A 22,152-nucleotide genomic window follows, 5' to 3' on the forward strand; every position below is an offset into this window, starting at 1 on the left:
AGCTCACACATACACATAATAGACTGGTCATGTGACTGACAGCTGCCGGATTCCTATATGGTACATTTGTTGCTCTTGTAGTTTGTCTGCTTATTAATCAGATTTTTATTTTTGAAGGATACCAGACTTGTGTGTGTTTTAGGGCGAGTTTCGTGTGTCAAGTTGTGTGTGTTGAGTTGCGTGTGGCGACATGCATGTAGGGACTTTTGTGAGATGAGTTTTGTGTGGCGACATGCGTGTAGCAACTTTTTGTGTGTCGAGTTGCATGTGACAGGTTAGTGTAGCAAGTTGTGTGCAGCAAGTTTTGCGCATGGCGAGTTTTGCGCGTGGCGAGTTTTATGTGTGGTGCCTTTTGAGTATGTGCAAGTTTTGTGTGAGGCAACTTTTGCATGTGTTGCAACTTTTGTGCATGTGGCAATTTTTCTGCGTGTGGCAATTTTTCTGCGTGTGCAAGTTTTGCGTGTGGCGAGTTTTGCACGTGTGGCGAGTTTTGCATGTGGAGAGTTTTGCGCGTGGCGAGTTTTGAGCGGCGACTTTTGTGTTTCTACTTTTATGTGGCGAGGTTGGTGTATGTGTGGTGAAATGTGCACTGAGGGTGGTATATGTGTTCGAGCACGTGGTAGTGTGTGGCGCATTTTGTGTGTGTGTTCATATCCCCGTGGTGGTGTGATTATCCCATGTTGGGGCCCCACCTTAGCAACTGTACAGTATATACTCTTTGGTGCCATCGCTGTCATTCTTTAAGTCCCCCTTGTTCACATCTGGCAGCTGTTAATTTGCCTCCAACACTTTTCCTTTCATTTTTTCCCCATTATGTAGATAGGGGCAAAATTGTTTGGTGACTTGGAAAGCGCGGGGTTAAAATTTCACCTCACAATATAGCTTTGACGCTCTCAGGGTCCAGACGTGTGACTGTGCAAAATTTTGTGCCTGTAGCTGCGACGCCTCCAACACTTTTCCTTTCACTTTTTCCCCATTATGTAGATAGGGGCAAAATTGTTTGGTGAATTGGAAAGCGCGGGGTTAAAATTTCACCTCACAACATAGCCTATGACGCTCTCGGGGTCCAGACGTGTGACTGTGCAAAATTTTGTGGCTGTAGCTGCTACGGTTCAGATGCCAATCCCGGACATACATACATACATACATACATACACACACACACACATTCAGCTTTATATATTAGATATATATATATATACACTGTATATATGTTTTAATGAACATTTGAGCACATAAATCCATTAGATGTCGGTTTTGCAAGCCTGCGAGAAAATATCGCAGTACGGATGCCATACGGATTACATACGGAGGATGCCATGCGCAAAATACGCTGACACACCCTGCCTACGGATCACTATTTTGGGAACATTTCACCGTATTTCGGCCGTATTACGGCCGTAAAATACGGATCGTATTGTCTTACGCCGAGTGTGACGCCGGCCTAACAGTTGCATATCCAACATTCACTTAGCCTAGACGTCTAACTGACCCCTTCACCCCCAAGCCTGTTTTCATCTTCCTGACCATTCCAAATCTTACAAATCAGATCAGTGTCACTTTAAGTGGTAATAACTATCAAACTCTAACAGATCCCAGTAATTCTGAAATTTTTGCACTTCAAGTGCGTGGTAAATTTTGGTTGTTACGATTTGGGGCCATTTATGAAAATATTGTAAATTGTACAATTTTTTTGCCAATTTTTTTTGCCAAACTTAAAAAAAATCTATATCTATCTATCTATCTATCTATCTATATATATTTGTCTAAGGGGTACTTCCGTTTTTCTGTCCTCAACTTCCGTAACGGAAATCCCGCGTCGCTGATTGGTTTCGCCAGCTGCCTGTCATGGCTGCCGCGACCAATCAGCGACAGGCACAGTCAGATTAGTCCCTCCCTACTCCCCTGCAGTTAATTCCCCGTGCCCGCATACTCCCCTCCAGTCACCGCTCACAAAGGGTTAATGTCAGCGGTAACGGCCCACGTTATGCCGCGGGTAACGCACTCAGTTATCGCTGCTATTAACCCTGTGTGTCCCCAACTTTTTACTATTGATGCTGCCTATGCAGCATCAATAGTAAAAAGATGTAATGTTAAAATAAAAAAACAAAAAACCTGCTATTCTCACCTTCCGTCGAGGCGCACGCGGCTGCCACCACCTTCCGCTCCCAGAGATGCATTGTGAAATTACCCAGAAGACTCAGCGGTCTCGCGAGACCGCTAAGTCATCTGGGTAATTTTGCAATGCATCCTGGGAACGGAAGATGGCAGCAGCCGCGCATCGCCAGAGTTTCGCTGGATCCCGGCGGGTGAGTATATAACTATTTTTTATTTTAATTCATACTACGTGGGCTGTGTTATATACCGCGTGGCTGCTATAATAAAGATGACTTTTTAACCCCTGAAAATCTTCTTAAAAGTCGGGGGTCGTCTTGTACGCCGGGAATCGCCTTGTACGCCGGGTGTATATGGTGGGTGGGTGGGGGGAGTGGTCCTGATGACGACGAGGGGGCGTCTCACAGGAAAGTGAGTATCCCCCATTACCTTATCATAGCGCTGCAGCGTGGGGTCTCTGTGCTGGGAGCGGCGGCTGCTGTGCTGTGGTGCGGCGGCTCCTCTTCTGCAGTGTGGGGCGGTGGCGTATCTTCATGCAGTCGGGGCTCCTCCGGCATCTCAAAGCCTGGAAGCCCCGCCGGCAACTCCATCGGTGTAATGCGGTGGCCTCCGGGAAAATGGCCGCTGCTTAGATTCAGATCTCGTGTCCCGAGATTTCGGGACGAGATCTGAATCAGAGCATGCGCAGCCCCCAGCGGCCATTTTCCCGGAGGCCACCGCATCGCACCTATTGAGCTGCCTCCGGGAAAATGGCCGCTGCTCAGATTCAGATCTCGTCTCCCGAGATCTCGGGACGAGATCTGAATCTGAGCAGCGGCCATTTTCCCGGAGGCCACCGCATTGTACCGATGGAGTTGCCGGCGGGGCCTCCAGGCTTTAATGAGATGCCGGAGGAGCCCCGACTGCATAAAGATACGCCGCCGCCGCCACCCCACAGCACAGAGGCCCCACACTGCAGAAGAGGAGCCGCTGCACCACAGCACAGCAGCCGCCGCTCCCAGCACAGAGACCCCACGCTGCAGCGCTATGATACGGTAATGGGGGATACTCACTTTCCTGTGAGACGCCCCCTCGTCGTCATCAGGATCACTCCCCCCCCCCAAAAGGGCACATATTCACCGGCCCTATAAGACGACATACGGTGTATAAGAAGACCCCCGACTGTTAAGATTTTATTTTTTAACTGGTAAAGTTGGGGGGTCGTCTTATACGCCCAGTCGTCTTATACGCCGGAAAATACGGTATATACACACACACACACATATACATACGCTGCGTGGCCAGTGTTATATAGTACGTGGGCTGTGTTATATATTGTGTGGCCTGCATTAACGCATCGGGTATTCTACTGTATGTATGTATGTATCAGCCACATAGTATATAGGACAGGCCACGTACTGTTTGTCTGCTATATACTACATGGCTCGTATATACTATGTGGCCTGTGCTATATACTATGTGGCTGCTATATACATACATACATACTCTAGAATACCCGATGTGTTAGAATCGGGCCACCATCTAGTAATTAATTCTTAATACATATATATATAGTATTAATATAATATCTATATCTATCTATATATCTATCTATCTATATTTATTATAATATATCTGGCACCTTATACCAATTGTTGCTTTGTTTAATTTTTATACCACCTTACTTGCTGTACGGTCATTGTTTTGGAACGCCCCATGGCAGTTAGGTCCCGCTCTCATTGGATCATGCAGCTTTACATGAACACCCGAGCCTTACACTATGGCTGGTCCAAATAACTAAAGCAATTGTTACCATCCACCTCTCATGTCTCCCCTTTTCCTCATAGTTTGTAAGCTTGCGAGCAGGGCCCTCATTCCTCCTGGTATCTGTTTTGAACTGTGATTTCTGTTATGCTGTAATGTCTATTGTCTGTACAAGTCCCCTCTATAAGTTGTAAAGCGCTGCGGAATATGTTGGCGCTATATAAATAAAATTATTATTATTATTATTATTATTATTATCTAGCATCTTTTCATTTTGTATGTTTTTAAGCTATTGTATCAGTAAAAATAACATTTCATTTTAAAAAGTACCACTTCATTTGGGATCATTTTTTCACTTTTTGGTCGCCAATATAGTGAACTACGCATTTCTTAAGTGGTACATCACCCGATTGGTATATGGGTTTTGATACTTATCAGAGGAGTTAGAAAAGGGGTCCCCGAGCCCCCAGTGTCCCTGGACCCTCCTGCATCCCCCGGTCCTGTCCCCTGGAGATTTCTTCCGGGAAGAAAATAGCGGGCTCATGCGCAGTGCGCCGCCAAGAATTGCTGGCCGGCACCCAGCAACAATAACAGGATTTTTGTATGCTTATCGTAAAATCTGTTTCATGGAGCCTTCATTGGGGAATACAGGTACCATGGGTGTATACTGCTGCCACTAGGAGGTTGACATTATGCACAAAAAAAAGTTAGCTCCTCCTCTGCAGTATACACCCCACCGACTGGAACTAGGATAATCAGTTAGTGAGAAGGCAGTAGGAGAAAAAGCCGAAAGAACACAAACAGATATTTGAACTGTTAACATGGAACATAGAAGAAACCATTCATTGAATACCAAGGAACTGATCAACATGGGAGGGGGCTGTGTCCCCCGATGAAGGCTCCGAGAAACAGATTTTACGGTAAGCAACCAAAAATCCCGTTTTCTCCATGGCCTCATTGGGGGACACAGGAACCATGGGACGTCCAAAAGCAGTCCCTAGGGAGGGAAAACAGAGTTCCATCAGGTCGGAGAACTGACCACTGCCGCCTGCACGATCCTTCTGCCTAGGCTGACGTCCGCCGAAGCGTAGGTATGGACCTTGTAAAATTTGGCGAACATATGGATGGAAGACGAGGTTACCACTTTACAAAGCTGTAGGGTGGAAGCCCTGTGGAGCACCACCCAGGAGGCGCCGACTGCCCGGGTAGAGTGAGCCCCAACTCCAGAGGGGGGACACTGTTCTTAACCCGGTAAGCCTCTAAAATTGCCGTTTTAATCCAGCGAGCAATAGTCAACTTGGGGGCAGGCAGGACTCTTCGCATACCATCCAGAATGACGAATAGAGAATCCATCTTTCGAAAGGAGGCCGTACTAGCCAGGTAAACTCTGACCAAGACAAGCTTGGTCAACGAACGCTCCAGAGGATGAGTCGGACAAAAGGAAGGCAGAACAATGTCGTCATTGAGATGGAAGGTGGATACCCCCTTAGAGAGGAAAAGAAGAGGCTGCAGTACCACCTTATCCTGGTGAATAACCAAAAAAGGCGGGCGGCAAGGGAGGGCCGCCAACTCCGAAACGCGCCGGATGGAGGTGATGGCCACGAGAAAGACCACCTTCCAAGTCAGAAAAGACAGGGAAACCTCCCTGGGCGACTCAAAGGGAGGACCCCTCAGGACTTCCAGTACAAGATTGAGATCCCAGGGATCCACTGGAGCCCGGTATGGAGGAGCTGCATGCGCTACTCCCTGAAGGAAGTCTTGACCTGCGGTCGGGATGCTAATGTCCTCTGAAAAAGAATAGAAAGCGCTGATACTTGACCCTTCAGAGAACTAAGGGCAAGCCCCGCCTGGAAGAAAAAGGACATAGGTGGAACACGATTGGACTCGCACCAGCAGATAAAGGCCCTCCAGGTTCGATAGTAGATCCTGGAAGACGAGACTTCCGAGCCTGGATCATGATGTGAATCACCCGATCTGAAAAAAAAAAAGGACGCTTTTAGAAACGCTGTCTCAACAGCCACGCCGTCAAAATGAGCGACCGAGAATTCGAGTGGCAGTTCAGACCTTGAGACTGGATTGGATCTGTCTGGAAGCGTCCGGGGAGCGGGTGCGAGAAGGTTGACGACCTCCACGAACCAAGACCTTCTGGGCCAACCTGGAGCGATCAAGATGACCGGTACTCCCTCCGCCTTGATCCTCCTCAATAGGTTGAGAAGAAGAGGAAGGAACATACAGGGAAGCACGAACTTCGACCAAGGAATGGCCAGAGCATCGGCTCCCACCACAAGAGGATCGCGGGACCTGGAGACGAAATGAGGGGCCTTCCTGTTCAGTCGACGCCATGAGGTCCACATCCGGAGTCCCTCATCGAAGGCTAACCTGATGGAAAGACCTCCTGATGCAAGGACCATTCCCCTGCCGCGAGGCCCTAGCGGCTGAGGAAGTCGGCGGCCCAATTGTCTACGCCGGGATATGCACAGCGGATATAGCCGGAACAGTCACCTCTGCCCAAAGGAGGATCTTTGAGATCTCTGCCAACGCCAAAGAACTCCAAGCCCCTCCCTCGTGGTTGACATATGCCACTGCCGTGTCATTGTTTGTCTGAATTCGGGCTGGCAGACCCTGAGAAATCTCTCCCAGAAAAGGAGGGACAGAAAAATAGCCCGTATTTCGAGGATGTTGATCGGCAGTGAGACTCCTGCGCCGACCAACATCCCTGGAAGAACAGGTGGTGAAAAACCGCCCCCCAGCCGAGAGGGCTGGCGTCCGTCGTCACAACCTGCCAGTGAACGTGAAGGAAGAACTGACCTGGGAAAATGAGAGGAGACATCAGCCACCAAGTGAGGAACCGTTTGACTCGGGGCGGGAGACGAATTGGACGATCCAGAAGAAGGACAGACTTGTCCCACTGCGAAAGGATCGCTTGCTGAAGAGGTCGTGAGTGAATTGAGCGAAGGGGGATCGCTTTCAATGTTGTCACCATCCTTCCCAGGACCTTCATGGCTGTTCTGAAAGATGGAAGCCGGGTGCCCTGAAGCAAGCGAACATCCAGGCGGAGAAGCGCTCTCTTCTCCTCGGGAAGAAAAAACCCCTAGTTCGACGGGTGACGAAACAGCATGCCTAGGAACACAAGGCGCTGAGTCGGAACAAGGCAAGACTTCTTATTGGCAAGCCACCCGAAACGGGACAGAGTGTTGAGAACGATGGACAGGCTTTCTTGGGTCTGAGAAAAGGATGGAGCCTAGATGAGAATATCGCAGAGGTACGGAAAGAGTACCAGACCTCTGACCCTCAAGATGGCCAGCGAGTCTGCCATGATCTTTGTAAAGACCCTGGGAGCGGTTGCGAGACCGAAATGCAGGGCGACAAACTGGAAAAACTCCGGATGTACTGCAAAATGCAGGAACTGTGATGTCACGGAAATATAGGAACATGAAAATAGGCGTCCTGAATGTCTATGGAGCACAGAAATTCCTGTGCCTCCCTGGAAGCGATTACTGAACGAAGGGATTCCGTTCAGAAATGTCGCGGACGAACCCTTTTGTTCAGTAACTTGAGATCCAGGATTAAACGGACCGCGCCATCATTCTTTGGCACCACAAATAGATTCCAGTAGTAGCCTGTGAATCTTTCTCTTTCTGGAACGAGAACGATTACCCCCGAGCTGAGGAGGGAGGCAATGGCTGCAAAGAAACCCGGAACCAAAGTTGGGTCTTTTGGGGGGCGAAATTTGAAGAAAAAAATCCCGGGGTCGAGGAACGAAATGGATTTTTGTATTCCGAGGATACCACTTCCCTGATCCATGCATCCTCCACCGCCGTGAGCCAAACGTCTGAAGAAAAGAAGATGACCGCCCAGCTTGGGAAATGCACTAGGATCTCGGTGAGAGTCATGCCGAGGTAGATCTTCCAGGTCTAAACCTGGTGGATCTTCCTTGGGAATAGCGGGAGCGCCAGGAAGGAGTGGGCCTAAAGGAAAACTTCTTCCTATCTTGGCGCGCTTGCGGCCTCTGCTGTAGAAAAGAGGGGTCCGTCGTCGGAAAACGACGAAAAGGCCGAGAGGACCAAAACTCTCTTGGGAAGAGGCGGGCGAGGATTGGATTGGGGGAGAAGGGAACTTGTCCCCCCGGTTGCGTCCTTAATAATTTGGTCCAGCCTGGAACCAAAAAGACGCGATCCCAGAAAAGGTAAGCTGGTAAGGGACTTTTTGGAAGACAGGTCCGCTTGCCAGGCCTTAAGCCAAAAGGTCTGGCGGATGTCAACGACATTGCTGGATGCCTAAGCTGCACAAGACACGGTATCCAGGGGAGCAGAAAACAAATACTCACCTGTGTGAGAAATCTGGTTGGCAAGTTCCGCTAGCTGTTCCGGTTGGGCCCCAGCCAGAATGCCTTGACCGAGTTGCTTTGCCCATTTGGCCACAGACTTTGAAACCCATGTGGAGAAAAAAGCCGGGCAAAGAGCGGACGCAGCCGCATCGAAGGCCGACTTCGCAAAGGATTCTAAAAGTCTATCAGAGTCCTTCAAAGATGCTGCACCAGAGAGGGGCAGGACTGTGTTGGTACATAGTCTAGAAACTGGCGGGTCCACGGAGGGAGAAGTTGTGCAGTTGGCGGTGAGCTCCGGGGAAAAAGGATATAACACGCCGAGGCGCTTTCCTCTTTGAAAGCGTCTGGTCTGATTTCTCCCTTTCTCTGGCCATAAGCTCCTCGAATTCAGAATGAGGAGCAAAAACTTTGGAAGGTGGTTTGGACCGTCTAAACGAAACCGCCTGATCTGCAGGTTCCGTAGCGGAGTCTGATGCCACAGGTCTAGTTAACTGCAGCCATGAGAACCATATTCCTCATGCTAGCGATTTGGTTAGAATCCAGCTCCAAAACATCCTCCAAAGGCGCATTTGAGAACACTTCGCCTGATTCGGGGGAGGAAGACCGGGAAGAAACAGACCACGGAGGCGGGCACAAGGGGTAGATGGAACAGGAAGAGGACTCAAACCGGCGTTCCTGCCTAGATCTTTTGCAGCCAATATTGGTAGGCTCAGACTGAGTTTCCTGTGACCCGCTGGCTACAGCGGAAGTCGTCAGGGGCAACCTATCAAGAACAGACACCAGGGTCTGAGATACCCTGGTGAGATCTGTCACGGATTGGGACAGAGAGGAAACCCACCCTGGGATAGGGGTCTCACTCTCTCGGACAGCAGGGGGGTCCTGGGCGGTGGGCATCGTGGGGCTGTTGCAGTCCTGACAGAGGGAAGAGGACTGACCGAGGGAAGTCCGCATTAAACAGGAAGAACCTACAAAGCGACGGACCAAAGAAGCAGGAGAAGCCGAGAGAGAAGCCGAGAAAGAAGCCGGAGGACGGGAACGTTCTCCCTTAGAATTAGACATGGGAGCAGATGAGAGTGTCAGTCTGCTGTGCAGATTTACTCACAGCAGATGTTCTGTAACTTCCAGGATGTAGAGGTCAGTGGGAAAACAGGTCCTGCAGAAGCACTGCTGGATGCCACGACGGAGTGGGCGGGGTCAAGCGCGCACACCAGGGGGACCAATATGGCGCCAATTGCAGACACTGCTATGGGGGCGGAGCTAGGCGACGCTGCAGGAAGAAGGAACAGGCGAGAGAAAAGTCCGCCAGAAGGAGAACGAATGGGGGGCGGAGTTACTGCGCCGGAGTAGGCCCGAGAAGTCGGGACCTAGATTAGAAGCCGGCAACCGCCGTGCTTGAGTAGGCCCGAGAAGCCGGGCCTAAATTAGAACCCGGCGACCATTGCGCCGGAGCTGGCCCGAGAAGCCAGGGCCTAGACTAGAACCCGGCGACCATCGCGCCGGAGCTGGCCCGAGAAGCCAGGGCCTAGACTAGAACCCGGCGACCGCCGCGCCGGAGAAAGTCCGAAAATCAGGGCCTGGGTTAGAACCCGGCGAGCGCCTGGAAGGAGGCGAATAACCCTTTGCAGCAGCAAACGTCTCGCCTGTGTCCCTGAAAAGGTAGCCCATCAAGTAGCGCCGGAGCCCCACTCCAGAACGGGGGGAGGGGGAGCACCTGAACCCAGGGAAACATGTCCTGAACCTCCTGCTGAAAGCTCTACGAAATGGCCCTGAGGGAGATAGAGGGGCACCTTCCTAAATACTCACCTTCTTCATCTGTATATCTTCTTCAGAAAAACCTGAGGAAAAAGGTAGAAATATACCTCATTATTCCGGAATGCAAAAACACGTCCAGATCTTGTGGGTGGACGTACTCGTCTCCTCCAACCGACAGGCTCTGGTGGGTGAGTGGGTGGGGGACGGAGCTAGGACTGGCCAGGTCTCCTAAACACCTTCTGTGATAGGGTCTTGGTCCTGCAGCCAGATCTATGAGGATACAGGGTGGCAGTACACGCCATACTCAGTCTCTTGTGGGAGTACAGTTGTGACCGTTCACACTATTTTCCCTCCAGGTACCTGAAAGGAAACGACGCACATTGAGGTAGATATGGGTCTAATGAAAGACCCGTGTCCACCTCCTACTGACACTAAGCTAAAATGATTATCCTAGTGCCAGTCGGTGGGGTGTATACTGCAGAGGAGGAGCTAACTTTTTATGCATAGTGTCAGCCTCCTAGTGGCTGCAGCATACACCCATGGTTCCTATGTCCCCCAATGAGGCGATAGAGAAAGGACATTTTTCCTATTGGTTCATTCCGATCACTGCTATAGGGTCTATCCCAGTGATCAAAATAAAGGGGGGTTTGATTTTCTAATTTTTTTTTCCCATCACCCCCTTAGTTAGGTAAAAATAATGAAGTTTAAAAAAAAAAAAAAATAATAATGTCGTTCCATTTTTTCCATTAGGGTCAGAGTTGGGGCTAGGTTTGTGGTTTTAGGGATGCGGTTATGGTTGCGGTTAGGCTTATGGGTGTGTTGAGGTTAGGGTTGGAGTTAGATTTTGGGGGAAATTCCACCGTTTAGGTACATCAGGGGGGTCTCCAAACGCGACATGGGGCCCACCATTTATTCCAGCCAATTTTGCGTTCAAAAAGTCAAACAGTGCTCCCTCCCTTCTAAGCCCTCTAACAGTGGCTTTCCCCCACATATGGGGTATCGGCGAACTCCGGAGAAATTGCACAACAAATTTTGTGGTCCATTTTCTCCTGATACCCTTGCGAAAATAAAAATTGGTCCCAAAGTAAATAATTTGTGAAAAAGTAAAATGTTTCTTTTTCCTTCCATATTACTTTAGGTCTCGTGAAGCACCTGAAGGGTTAATAAACTTTTTGAATGTAATTTTGCGCAACTCGAGGGGTGCAGTTTTTAGAATGGTGTCACTGTTATATTGACCTCCTAAGCTCACTTCAAATGTGAGGTGGTCCCTAAAAAAGATAGTTTGTAAATTTTGTTGGAAAAATGAGAAATCGCTTGTTCCCTTATAACATACTAACAAAAAAATTATGTTTCCAAAATTGTGCTGATGTAAAGTTGACATTTGGGAAATGTTATTTATTAACAATTTGTGTGACATGATTTAAGGGTACAAAAATTAAAAGTTTGTGAAATTTTCCACATTTTTGCCAAATTTCCTTTTTTTCATAAATAAATGCAAGTTATATCGAAGAAATTTTACCACCAACATGACGTACAATGTCACGAAAAAACAATCTCAGAATCAGTGGGATCCGTTGAAGCGTCCCAAAGTTACAACTTCAAAGTGAGTGTGGTCAGAATTGGAAAAATTGGTCTGGTCATTAAAGGGAACCTGTCACCCCCAAAATCGTAGATGAGCTAAGCCCACCGGCATCAGGGGCCTATCTACAGCATTCTGCAATGCTGTAGATAAGCCCCCGATGTATCCTGAAAGATGAGAAAAAGAGGTTAGATTATACTCACCCAGGGGCGGTCCCGCTGCGGTGGGCGTTGCGGTCCGGGGCCTCCCATCTTCTTATGATGACATCCTCTTCTTGTCTTCACGCTGCGGCTCTGGCGCAGGCGTACTTTGTCAGCCCTGTTGAGGGCAGAGCAAAGTACTGCAGTGCGCAGACGCCGGGCCTCTCTGACCTTTCCGGGCGCCTGCGCACTTCAATACTTTGCTCTGCCCTTAACAGGGCAGACAAAGTACGCCTGCGCCGGAGCATGAAGACAAGAAAAGGACGTCATCGTAAGATGGGAGGCGCTGGACCAGACCACGACGCCCATCAGACCGGACCGCAGCGGGACCGCCCCTGGGTGAGTATAATCTAACCTCTTTTTCCCATCTTTCAGGATGCTGTAGATAAGCCCCTGATGCTGGTGGGCTTAGCTCATCTGCAATTTTGGGGGTGACAGGTTCCCTTTAAGTACTAAATTGGCTCTGTCACTAAGGGGTTAAGAAGGGGTTGTCCAAGTATGACAACCCTTTTAATGTTATGTGCAATACAAAGAGCAATTATTACAGCTTAAACTGACTAATTATGGCGACTTTTACTTGGAAATAGCCTTTAAAAGCAAAAACCCATGTACCTTCACGTGCAGCTGTTACTTCCTTAGTAAGACGGGCTATGACACGACAGGCAGCGTCATGCTGGTAGAGAGCGTGGGAGAGTTCCTGGCGAGTAGTCTGCAGCTGCTGCCGCAGAGTGAAGCTATGAAGCATTACTGCATCCTAAACATGAGAAGGAGAAAGAAAACAAAACATACATATATAAAAATATAGGAAGTCAAACAAACACACAATCACAGACAAGAGGAAGCCATGAGTCTTGTGTATGTAATCCTCTTGATAACACACAAAAATACATAGTAACCTTCTATTCTCTTCACCGACTCTGTAAACAGATGCATTTAATAGTACAGTATGTGAAAGGCATTTCAGTAGCAAGAAAATAAGCTGCCAATCCACATGACCTTCGAACACTGGGCAAAACTCACCCACTCATCCTGCAGTGACTTGAGGATTGCTGGGATACTTGTAGCTGAAGGTGGCTTCGGACGAATTGGGTGAGCAACTAAAGGAGGCAGACGGCAATTTAAGATTCAATTCATTATCTCCACATACTGAAACAATTAATTCATGGTGAACCCTGCTTATTTCGAACATGTAGCTACGATAAACAGCAATTCCAATATACAGTTGCAATCAACATTATTCATTCTGATTACAAATTACCGTATATACTCGTGTATAAGCCGAGTTTTTCAGCACATTTTTTTTGTGCTGAAAACACCCACTCTGCTTATACACGAGTCACTGTCCCAGAAAGCCAGCCGGAGCAGCGTGCCGTAGCCGGCAGCTGTGGCTAAAGCCTGTGCCGCTGCTGTAACAGCACACACTGCCAGCTGTAACCGCCGGCTTCCAGCACTCATCATACTCACCTACCAGTGCGCCCTCGGTGCTGGCACTGCATCTCGTTCCGGCCCCTGCAGCTCTTCATCTGAGCAATCATGTGGCACCGCTCATTAAGGTAATGAATATGCCCACCTCTCCACTCCAATAGGCGTGGCGCGCATATTCATTACCTTACTGAGAGGGGAAACGTGATCGCTCGGCAGGAAGAGCTGCTGGAAGTCGGGAACAAGATGCAGTGCCACCGAGGGAGCGCTGCAAGTAAATAAGATTTTATTTTTTTTTTTCAACAGGAATCATACATAGGGATAAGGAGCCATGCCCACCAGGACGGGGACTGGGAGAGCCATGCCCACCAGGACGGGGACTGGGAGAGCCATGCCCACCAGGACGGTGACTGGGAGAGCCATGCCCACCAGGACGGTGACTGGGAGAGCCATGCCCACCTGGACGGGGACTGGGAGAACCATGCCCACCAGGACGGGGACTGGGAGAACCATGCCCACCAGGACGGGGACTGGGAGAGCCATGCCCACCAGGACAGGATGAGGGGACAATGCATACCCGGCTTATACTCGAGTCAATAAGTTTGCCCAGTTTTTCGTGGCAAAAGTAGGTACCTCAGTATACTCGGGTCGGCTTATACTCAAGTATATACAGTAAGTGTATTAGCAAAATGCACAACTTCTCTGCTCTTTGCAATAAATCAATGACATGAACAAATGGTTTCTCCAAATTCACCACTGCACGCTTAGAATAATTCACTTCCTTTATGACAAGGGTCTTTAGAACTTAGTAGAGCCCCATTGGCTTTTATGACAGTGTTTATGAGGAATCTTAGACCATTATTCATGGGCAATGACCTGCATGTCACCAAAATTCTTGTGTTTCCGTGCAGCAACTGTGTTTAAATCCCAGTAAAGATTTTCTATGGGGTTCAGGAGACTGACCGCCACACTAGAATCTTCCAGGACTTTTTCTGAAACTAAACCTTGGTGAACTTTGAGATGTGCATAGAATCACTGTCCTGTTGAAAGGTCCAAGGACACCTAATCTTCAGTGTTCCCACAAGAAAACATGATGGATTATCATAGGATTTCCTGATATCTGATTTCAGCATAGAGGACCAGATGAATTCAGGTTTCCCATGCCAGAAAAAGCAGATCAGCTTCAGAGAATAACTAAGCTTTACTGTAGGAAGGGTGCTCTTATAGCATATGCTTCATTTCTCCTTCAGATATCCCGCTGATCTGTGGGCATGAAAAGTTTCAGCTTTTCTTCATGGTTGCACAGGACCTCACAGTTTCTATAGCTCATTTATATGGTTTGAGCATATTGGAGCAGACGTTTCTTGTTTATTTGGCGGGTCAGGAGAAGCGTATGGCCCTTAGACAATCACATTTACTATGCATCTTACTGTGCACACTGCATACCTGTGCCACCAAATCCTGCTGTAGGTAGGTCTTTTGCAGTCACACAACAGATTTTGACTACCTGCCTCTTTGAAATGGGTGATTTCTTCTTTATGCCAAGTCTATATAGTTCCTTTAGGTTTTAATTGGCGAACCATGCTTCCAAATGCGTCTCTAGAAAGTCAGTCAATGCCTTTTCTTTTTGTATCAATTATTATTAATTCAACAAGGCAATTATATCACTCCTCTTATGCCACATTCAATATGTGGTCAGTATTTTACATCAGTATTTGTAAGCCAAAAGCAGAGGAAAAAAAATAAATAAAAAAAATAAAATCATAGGCAAAGTATAATAGAAACACGTCACTTCTGCATTTATCACCCACTCATGGCTTTGGCTTACAAATACTGATGTAGAATACAGACCAAATAGTCAATGTGGCCTTAAAGCCCTCTGTTCGCAAAGAATGACTGTTCAAACTCAAAAGTCCTGCCACTTGGTGCTTCCTGCCGGGGCCAATCAGTTGCATACAGTAGGTACAGAAAATATTCAGACCCCATTTTTCACTCTTTCATTGCAGCCATTTGGTAAATGCAAAAAAAATCATTTTTCTTTTCATTAATGTACACTCTGCACCCCATCTTGAATGAAAAAAAAAAAAAAAAAAAAAAAAGTAGTAATTTTGGCAAATGTATTAAAAAAGAAAAACTGAAATATCACATGGTCATAAGTATTCAGACCCCTTTGCTCAGTATTGAGTAGAAGCCCACTTTTGAGCTAGCACAGCCATGAGTCTTCTTGGGAATGATGCAACAAGTTTTTCACACCTGGATTTGGGGATCCTCTGCCATTCTTCCTTGCAGATCCTCTCCAGTTCCGTCAGGTTGGATGGTGAACGTTGGTGGACAGCCATTTTCAGGTCTCTCCGGAGATGCTCAATTGGGTTTAGGTCAGGGCTCCGGCTGGGCCAGTCAAGTATGGTCACAGAGTTGTTCTGAAACCACTCCTTTACTATTTTAGCTGTGTGCTTAGGGTCATTGTCTTGTTGGAAGGTGAACCTTCGGCTACGTCTGAGGTCCAGAGCACTTTGGAAGAGGTTTTCATCCAGGATGTCTCTGTACTTTGCCACACTCATGTTTCCTTCAGTGGCAACCAGTTGTACTGTCCCTGCAGCTGAAAAACACCCCCATAGCATAATGCTGCCACCACGTTTCACTGTTGGGATTGTATTGGGCAGGTGATGAGCAATGCCTGATTTTCTCCACACATAAAGCTTAGAATTATCACCAAAAAAAGGTTATCTTCGTCTCATCAGACCAGAGAATCTTATTTCTCATAGTCTGGGAATCCTTCATGTGTTTTTTAGCAAAATATGCGGGCTTTCATATGTCTTGCACTGAGGAGAGGCTTCCGTCAGGCCACTCTGCCATAAAGGCCTGACTGGTGAAGGGCTGCAGCGATAAGTTAACTTTGTGGAACTTCTCCCATCACTCTACTGCATCTCGGGAGCTCAGCTACAGTGATCTTGGGGTTCTTCTTTACCTCTCTCACCAAGGCTCTTCTCCCACGATTGCTCAGTTGGCTGGATGGCCAGGTCTAGGAAGACTTCTGGTGGTCCCAAACTTCTTCCATTTAAGGATTATGGAGGCCACTGTGCTTAGGAACCTTGAGCACTGCAGAAATTCTGTTGTAACCTTGGCCAGATCTGTGCCTTGCCACAATTCTGTCTCTGATCTCCTTGGCCAGTTCCTTTGACCTCATGATTGTCATTTGGTCTCACATGCACTGTGAGGTCTGATATAGACAGGTGTGTGCCTTTCCAAATCAAGTCCTATCAGTTTAATAAACACAGCTGGACTCCAATGAATGAGTAGAACCAGCTCAAGGAGGATCACAAGGAAATGGACAGCATGTGACTTAAATATGAGTGTCTGAGCAAAGGGTCTCTGAACAATTATGACCATGTGATATTTCAGTTTTTCTTTTTTAATAAATAAGCAAATATTTCTAAATTTCTGTTTTTTCAGTCAAGATGGGGTGCAGAGTGTAAATTAATCAGAAAAAAAAAATAATAATATAGTTCTTACCGATAACGGTATTTCTTTAAGCCCATGACGGCACCACGGAGATAGGGGGATCCGCCCACCAAGGACAGGAAACCTACAGATAAAAAGGCGGTACCTCTCTCCTGCATCAGTTGTTTACTAGAGAACGATGGGAGACTATGAATAGAGACTTGCTTTTAACATTACTTAAAGGCTTAACTGAGATACCGCGTGACTATTTATACTATTAGCATAAGGCACTATATTAACGTGCACACCCAAGAAGTGAATCGAGGGAATGTACGGGTGCCGTCATGGGCTCAGAGAAATACCGTTATCGGTAAGAACTATATTTTTCTCTGACGCCCATGACGGCACCACGGAGGGAATTGCAGAGATTTGTACATTAGGGAGGGACCACCGCTTCCAGAACCCATTTACCAAAGGTAAGGTCCGAAGAGGAGATAAGGTCCAATCTATGGTGCCTATAGAAAGTGGACGGTGAAGACCAGGTAGCAGCTTTACATATCTGCTCAATTGAAGCTCCGGCCTTCTCCACCCAAGAGATTGCTACTGCTCTCGTTGAGCGCGCCTTGATATTTCCTGGGACGGGTACGCCACTCGATGAGTATGACAGGCTGATGGCCTCTGTGATCCATCTTGCCAGGGTGCCCTTAGATGCTTTCTTCCCCTTCCAGGGACCCTGAAAACATACAAAGAGAGGCATCCTCCCTACACTCCCTAGTGACTTCTATGTAATGCATCAGGCATCTCCTCACATCCTATGTATGCAATGACTCTTCTTCTTTGTTTTTGGGATTAGGACAGAAGGAGGGAAGAGATATTTCTTGCGTCCTATGGAAACGGGATGCCACTTTTGGGAGATATGCCGGGTCAGTTTTTAGGACGACCCTATCATCGAGGAATTGCGTGAAAGGGGGGTTAGCGTATAGGGCCTGGATGTCACTGACCCTACGTGCAGAAGTGAGAGCAACGAGCAAGGAGGTTTTAAGGGATAAGAGTTTAATTGGAGCAGCCGCTAAGGGTTCAAAGGGAGGTTTAGATAATGCTCTAAGGACTAAATTTAAATCCCACTGAGGGGTAATTTTTACAGGTAGAGGCCTTGATCTACCGGCTGCTTTGATGAATCTAGAAATCCATCGATTCCCTGCCAAACCATAGTTGAATAAAGCTCCTAAAGCTGCTACATGGACTTTTAGGGTGCTTGTGGCCAGACCGATCTCTAGTCCATTCTGCAGGAACTCAAGTATGGCTCTAAGAGGGACGCCCTCCTCTATTATGACACCTGAGGTTGAGAGGAATTTTTTCCATACTTTGCCATATTGTTTGGTTGTAACGGGTTTTCTGCTTTGTAACAGTAGATACCAGCCCTGGAGAAAACCCCGTTTTCTAATAACTCCCTTTCAAATGCCAGGCTGTCAAGTGTAAACCTGCCACTTGCGGATGATGAACTGGGCCCTGGGAGAGAAGATTGGGGAGATCCGGTAGTACCCATGGATCGGAGATGGACATCCTCATCATCCAGGAAAACCAAGGCCTCTTCGGCCAGAACGGGGCTATTAAGATTATGTGAGCCCCGTCCTCCCGAATCTTCCTCAGCACTGCCGGAATCAGAGCAATAGGGGGAAAGGCATATGCTAGTTGATGGTACCAGGGAATCAGGAATGCATCTAGTTAAACAGGGCTCCCCACTGGCGTTATTGAGCAAAAGGTGTCCACTTTTTTGTTCAGATGGTTTGCGAAAAGGTCTGTTTGGTACGCCCCACTTTACTGAAATCTGAGTGAACACTGACTGATTTAGCTCCCACTCCCCTTGCTTTAAGTGAGAACGACTCAGGTAATCTGCTCTGTAGTTGTCCACCCCCTTTATATGAAGGCCCGATAGGGATTGAAGGTTGCTCTCTGCTATGTGGAAGATTGATTTGGTTATCCCCATCAGACTCCGAGAACGGGTACCCCCCTGGTGATTTAGATATGCTATCACCACTTTGTTGTCTGACATAATTCTGACATGGTGGGACCGAAGGGGATCTAGGAACTCCAATAGTGCAAACTTGACTGCTAGCAGTTCCTTCATATTGGAGGACACTATTTTCAGGTATGGTGGCCAAGCCCCCTGAGGTAACAGGTCGTTCAGGTGTGCCCCCCCACCCGCTGGGACTCGTATCTGTTGTTACTACTTGCGAGACTGGAGTTACCCACAGGATTCCTTGAGAAAGATTGTCTTGCGATGTCCACCAATCTAGTGACCGAATCGTGTTTGGAGATAAATTGAGCCAACCTTCTAAATTCCCTTTTAGAGAAACTTCTTCTGACAAGATTTGCCATTGAAGATCTCTTGAATGTAGTTGAGCCCATTGGACTGCCGGGATGCAGGCTGTCATGGATCCTAAGAGGGACATTGCTTGGCGGAGGGTTAAGGAGGGGGTGTCTCGCCTTCTGGATACTAGCCTCATGATGTTTTGAATTTTTTCCTCTGGAAGACGACATTCTTGCTTTATAGAGTCCAGAGTAAGCCCCAGGTACTCCTGGATTTGGCACGGTAATAACCTGGACTTTTTTAAGTTCACTAACCAGCCCAGATTTTCCAGAGAATGCCTGATTGTCTGTAGTTGTTTTTCGCAGTGTTGTGGAGAGGAACCGATTACCAAAAAATCGTCGAGGTATGGCACTATCAGGGTATCTTGCTCCCTCAGGTGAGCCATTACCTCTGCAACTAATTTTGTGAAGACCCGTGGGGGCTATATCCAGCCCGAAGGGGAGGGCTAAAAATTGGAAGTGGTGTATCACCCCCCTGATGTAGACTGCTATCCTGAGGAATTTTTGGTGATCCTTGTGGATCGGGACGTGATAGTAGGCGTCCTTTAGATCCAGGACTGCCATGAAACACAGTGGAAACAACATTTTTATCGAGGTTTTTATTGTTTCCATTTTGAATGACTGGACTTCCAGGAATTTGTTTAGACTCTTCAGATTTATGATAGTCCTGAAAGATCTGTCCGATTTCTTCCTCAGGAACAGAGGGGAGTAATACCCTTGTCCTCTTTCTTGTAGGGGAACTTCCATGAGAACCCCTTTGCTCACTAGTCCCATGACTTCTTTTTCTAATGCTAGTTGCTCTTCCTCCGAAGACCTTAGCGATGTTGTCATGAACGAGGGGGCTTTTGAAATTTCAGTTTCAGTCCGGATCTTATTATATTCAAAACCCTGGTAATTCAAAACTGCTGGTAATTTTCTCCCAGGCTGAGAGGAAGAGGGACAGTCTTCCCCCCACCTGGGGCAAGCATTCATTGGGCGGGTTTTTTGTTGTCGTTAGGGTTTTTGTTGAATATGAAACCCTTGTTTTTGTTCCGCTTGTCTTCCCACCTATCTTGGTTTTTCCCTGGCTTCCTTCGGAAGAACCTCTTGCTCCGAAAGGGCCTCCTGTATGAAGGGAAACCCAGGGAGGGAAATTATTTCTTTTTATCACCCGCTTTCTCTAATATATCATCCAGAGTGGGCCCGAATAGTAACTCTCCTTCACAGGGGATGGTACACAGTTTAGACTTTGTCTGGAGATCTCCCGGCCAACATTTCAGCCAAAGGGCCCGTCTTGCGGCATTAGAAAAAACTGCTGACCTAGCGGATAGTTTGATTGAATCGGCCGAAGGATCTGCTAAGAAGGCAGCAGCTTCACGCATAACTGGTAACGTATTTAAAATTGAATCTCGGGATGCCCTGTTTTTGAGCTGGCTTTCTAATTGGTCTAACCATATCATTAGGGAGCGAGATGTACATGCGGCAGCGACTGCCGGTTTAAGGCCTCCACCAGCCGCCTCCCATGAACCTCTGAGGAAGCCATCTGCCTTCTTGTCCATTGGGTTTTTTAAAACCCCCATGTCCTCAAACGGAAGGGCATATTTTCTCATTAAGGGGAAAGGCCCTTCTCTTTTTTTGGTCAAGCCCCCCGAACATTATGTCTTGAACAGATCTTTTTGGGTGAGGGTCTGCCAGCCCCATAGTGCTCCTAACGGCCTTAACAAGACTGTCAGTTTCCTCTATAGGGAAGCAACTACGGCCTCCCGAGGAAGATGAAGATGATGATGAGGAGGAAGAATTAGATGTGTCTGAATCCATATCTTCCCCTGAATCACCAGACTCAGGAGACGGAGATCTGTGCTTAGTCTTCCTTTGCTTTTTTCCCCCTTTGAGGGATATAAAGGTCTCTTCTACCTGGACTTTAATCAGGTTTTTAAGGTCTGCTGCGAACCCGGGGAGGCCTTCTGACACTGTCTGCTGAATACAAAACACTGCAAAGTCTTTTTCCCCCATGAAGATGGAAGATCTTCTTTACATAAGGCACATATGTTATGTTTAGTTTTGCTTGCACTTTTCTTCCCCTATAGTAAGAAAACACAAAGATAGGCCCTCACTATCACTAACTTTCACAAAGATCACTTACCACCTTATGGACCCATAAATACCGGTTGGGGACAATCCATGTTTGTTATCGCTTTTTCCCTTGAGCCGGACGTTACGCTGGACTCCTTGCTGCGCAGTGATCCAGAACGCCCTTTCCCGGTAGAGTCCTGGTGTTCTTTCTGGGTTCGTCGCTTCTGCTGCTGTGGCGGCGGCTGTGGAGATGCCCTGGGCAGGGGAGATGCTTGCTCTGCATCGCTTATGGCTGGTGAGCGCTGGCCGGTCTCCATTGGAAGCGTTTGCCCCCAGGTGTGCCTTGCTAAAATATCGGTGGATGGCGCCATTTTTTTTTTCTCGCGCATGCGCAGTTGCAGCATCGTGCACCAAATCCCGCGCCTGCGCAGTTCGCCAGTGGCTGCGCGAGCGCATAGAGGCGAGGATCGTGGCGCTCGCGCGCGGTACCCTTCCAGCCGCACGTGCGCAAAGTCCCCGCTGCTTGAAATCTCGCGCGTGCGCAGACGGGGGCAAGATGGCGCCGCGCATCACCGCATGTTGCTGGACTCCTCGGAACCCCCGGGAACTACAGCCTGCAGACTGACGCTAGGGAGCAAGACATCGGCTCCTATCCATAGAGGGACCCTCCTTGGATACTGCTGCTGCTGGTGAGTCTTACCTAGAGGGGTGGCCGAGGTCCCGTCACCTCTCTCCGCGCACCCTAAAGGCCTACTAGCCCCAGCGGTGGCGCTTCGGGTCATCACACCAGCCGAGGCAGGGGAGCCCCCGCTGCCTGAATCGAGCTGATTGGCCCCGGAATTCCCACGACTAATCTTTTTCTCTGACGGAGGTGAATCTGTAGGTCTCCCATCAAGGACAGGAAACCTACTGATGCAGGAGAGAGGTACCGCCTTTTTATCTGTAGGTTTCCTGTCCTTGGTGGGCGGATCCCCCTCTCTCCGTGGTGCAGTCATGGGCGTCAGAGAAATTAACTTTTTTTATCAAATGGCTGCAATGAAACAGAGTGAAAAATTGAAAGGGGTCTGAGTACTTTTCATACCCACTGCACATCTTTCCCAATATTTCTACACCCACACCTTCTCTTTGGCTGACAGCAATGGCTTCAAACA

At 48.1% G+C, this 22,152-nt stretch overlaps 1 protein-coding gene across 1 annotated transcript in view; it reads right to left on the reverse strand.

The window, feature by feature from the left end:
- The window catches only part of PRPF19 (pre-mRNA processing factor 19), a 79,151-nt gene that overhangs the window by 50,822 nt on the left and 6,177 nt on the right, over nucleotides 1-22,152 (reverse strand). The window contains exons 3-4 of the mRNA XM_077250804.1: nucleotides 12,737-12,813; nucleotides 12,329-12,470 (exon numbers count right to left, since the gene is read on the reverse strand). Coding sequence (XP_077106919.1) covers nucleotides 12,329-12,470; nucleotides 12,737-12,813 — 219 coding nt within the window. The remainder of the gene's footprint in view (nucleotides 1-12,328; nucleotides 12,471-12,736; nucleotides 12,814-22,152) is intronic.

The sequence above is a fragment of the Ranitomeya variabilis genome, chromosome 4 (genome assembly GCF_051348905.1).
Source record: "Ranitomeya variabilis isolate aRanVar5 chromosome 4, aRanVar5.hap1, whole genome shotgun sequence".
NCBI lineage: Eukaryota > Metazoa > Chordata > Amphibia > Anura > Dendrobatidae > Ranitomeya > Ranitomeya variabilis.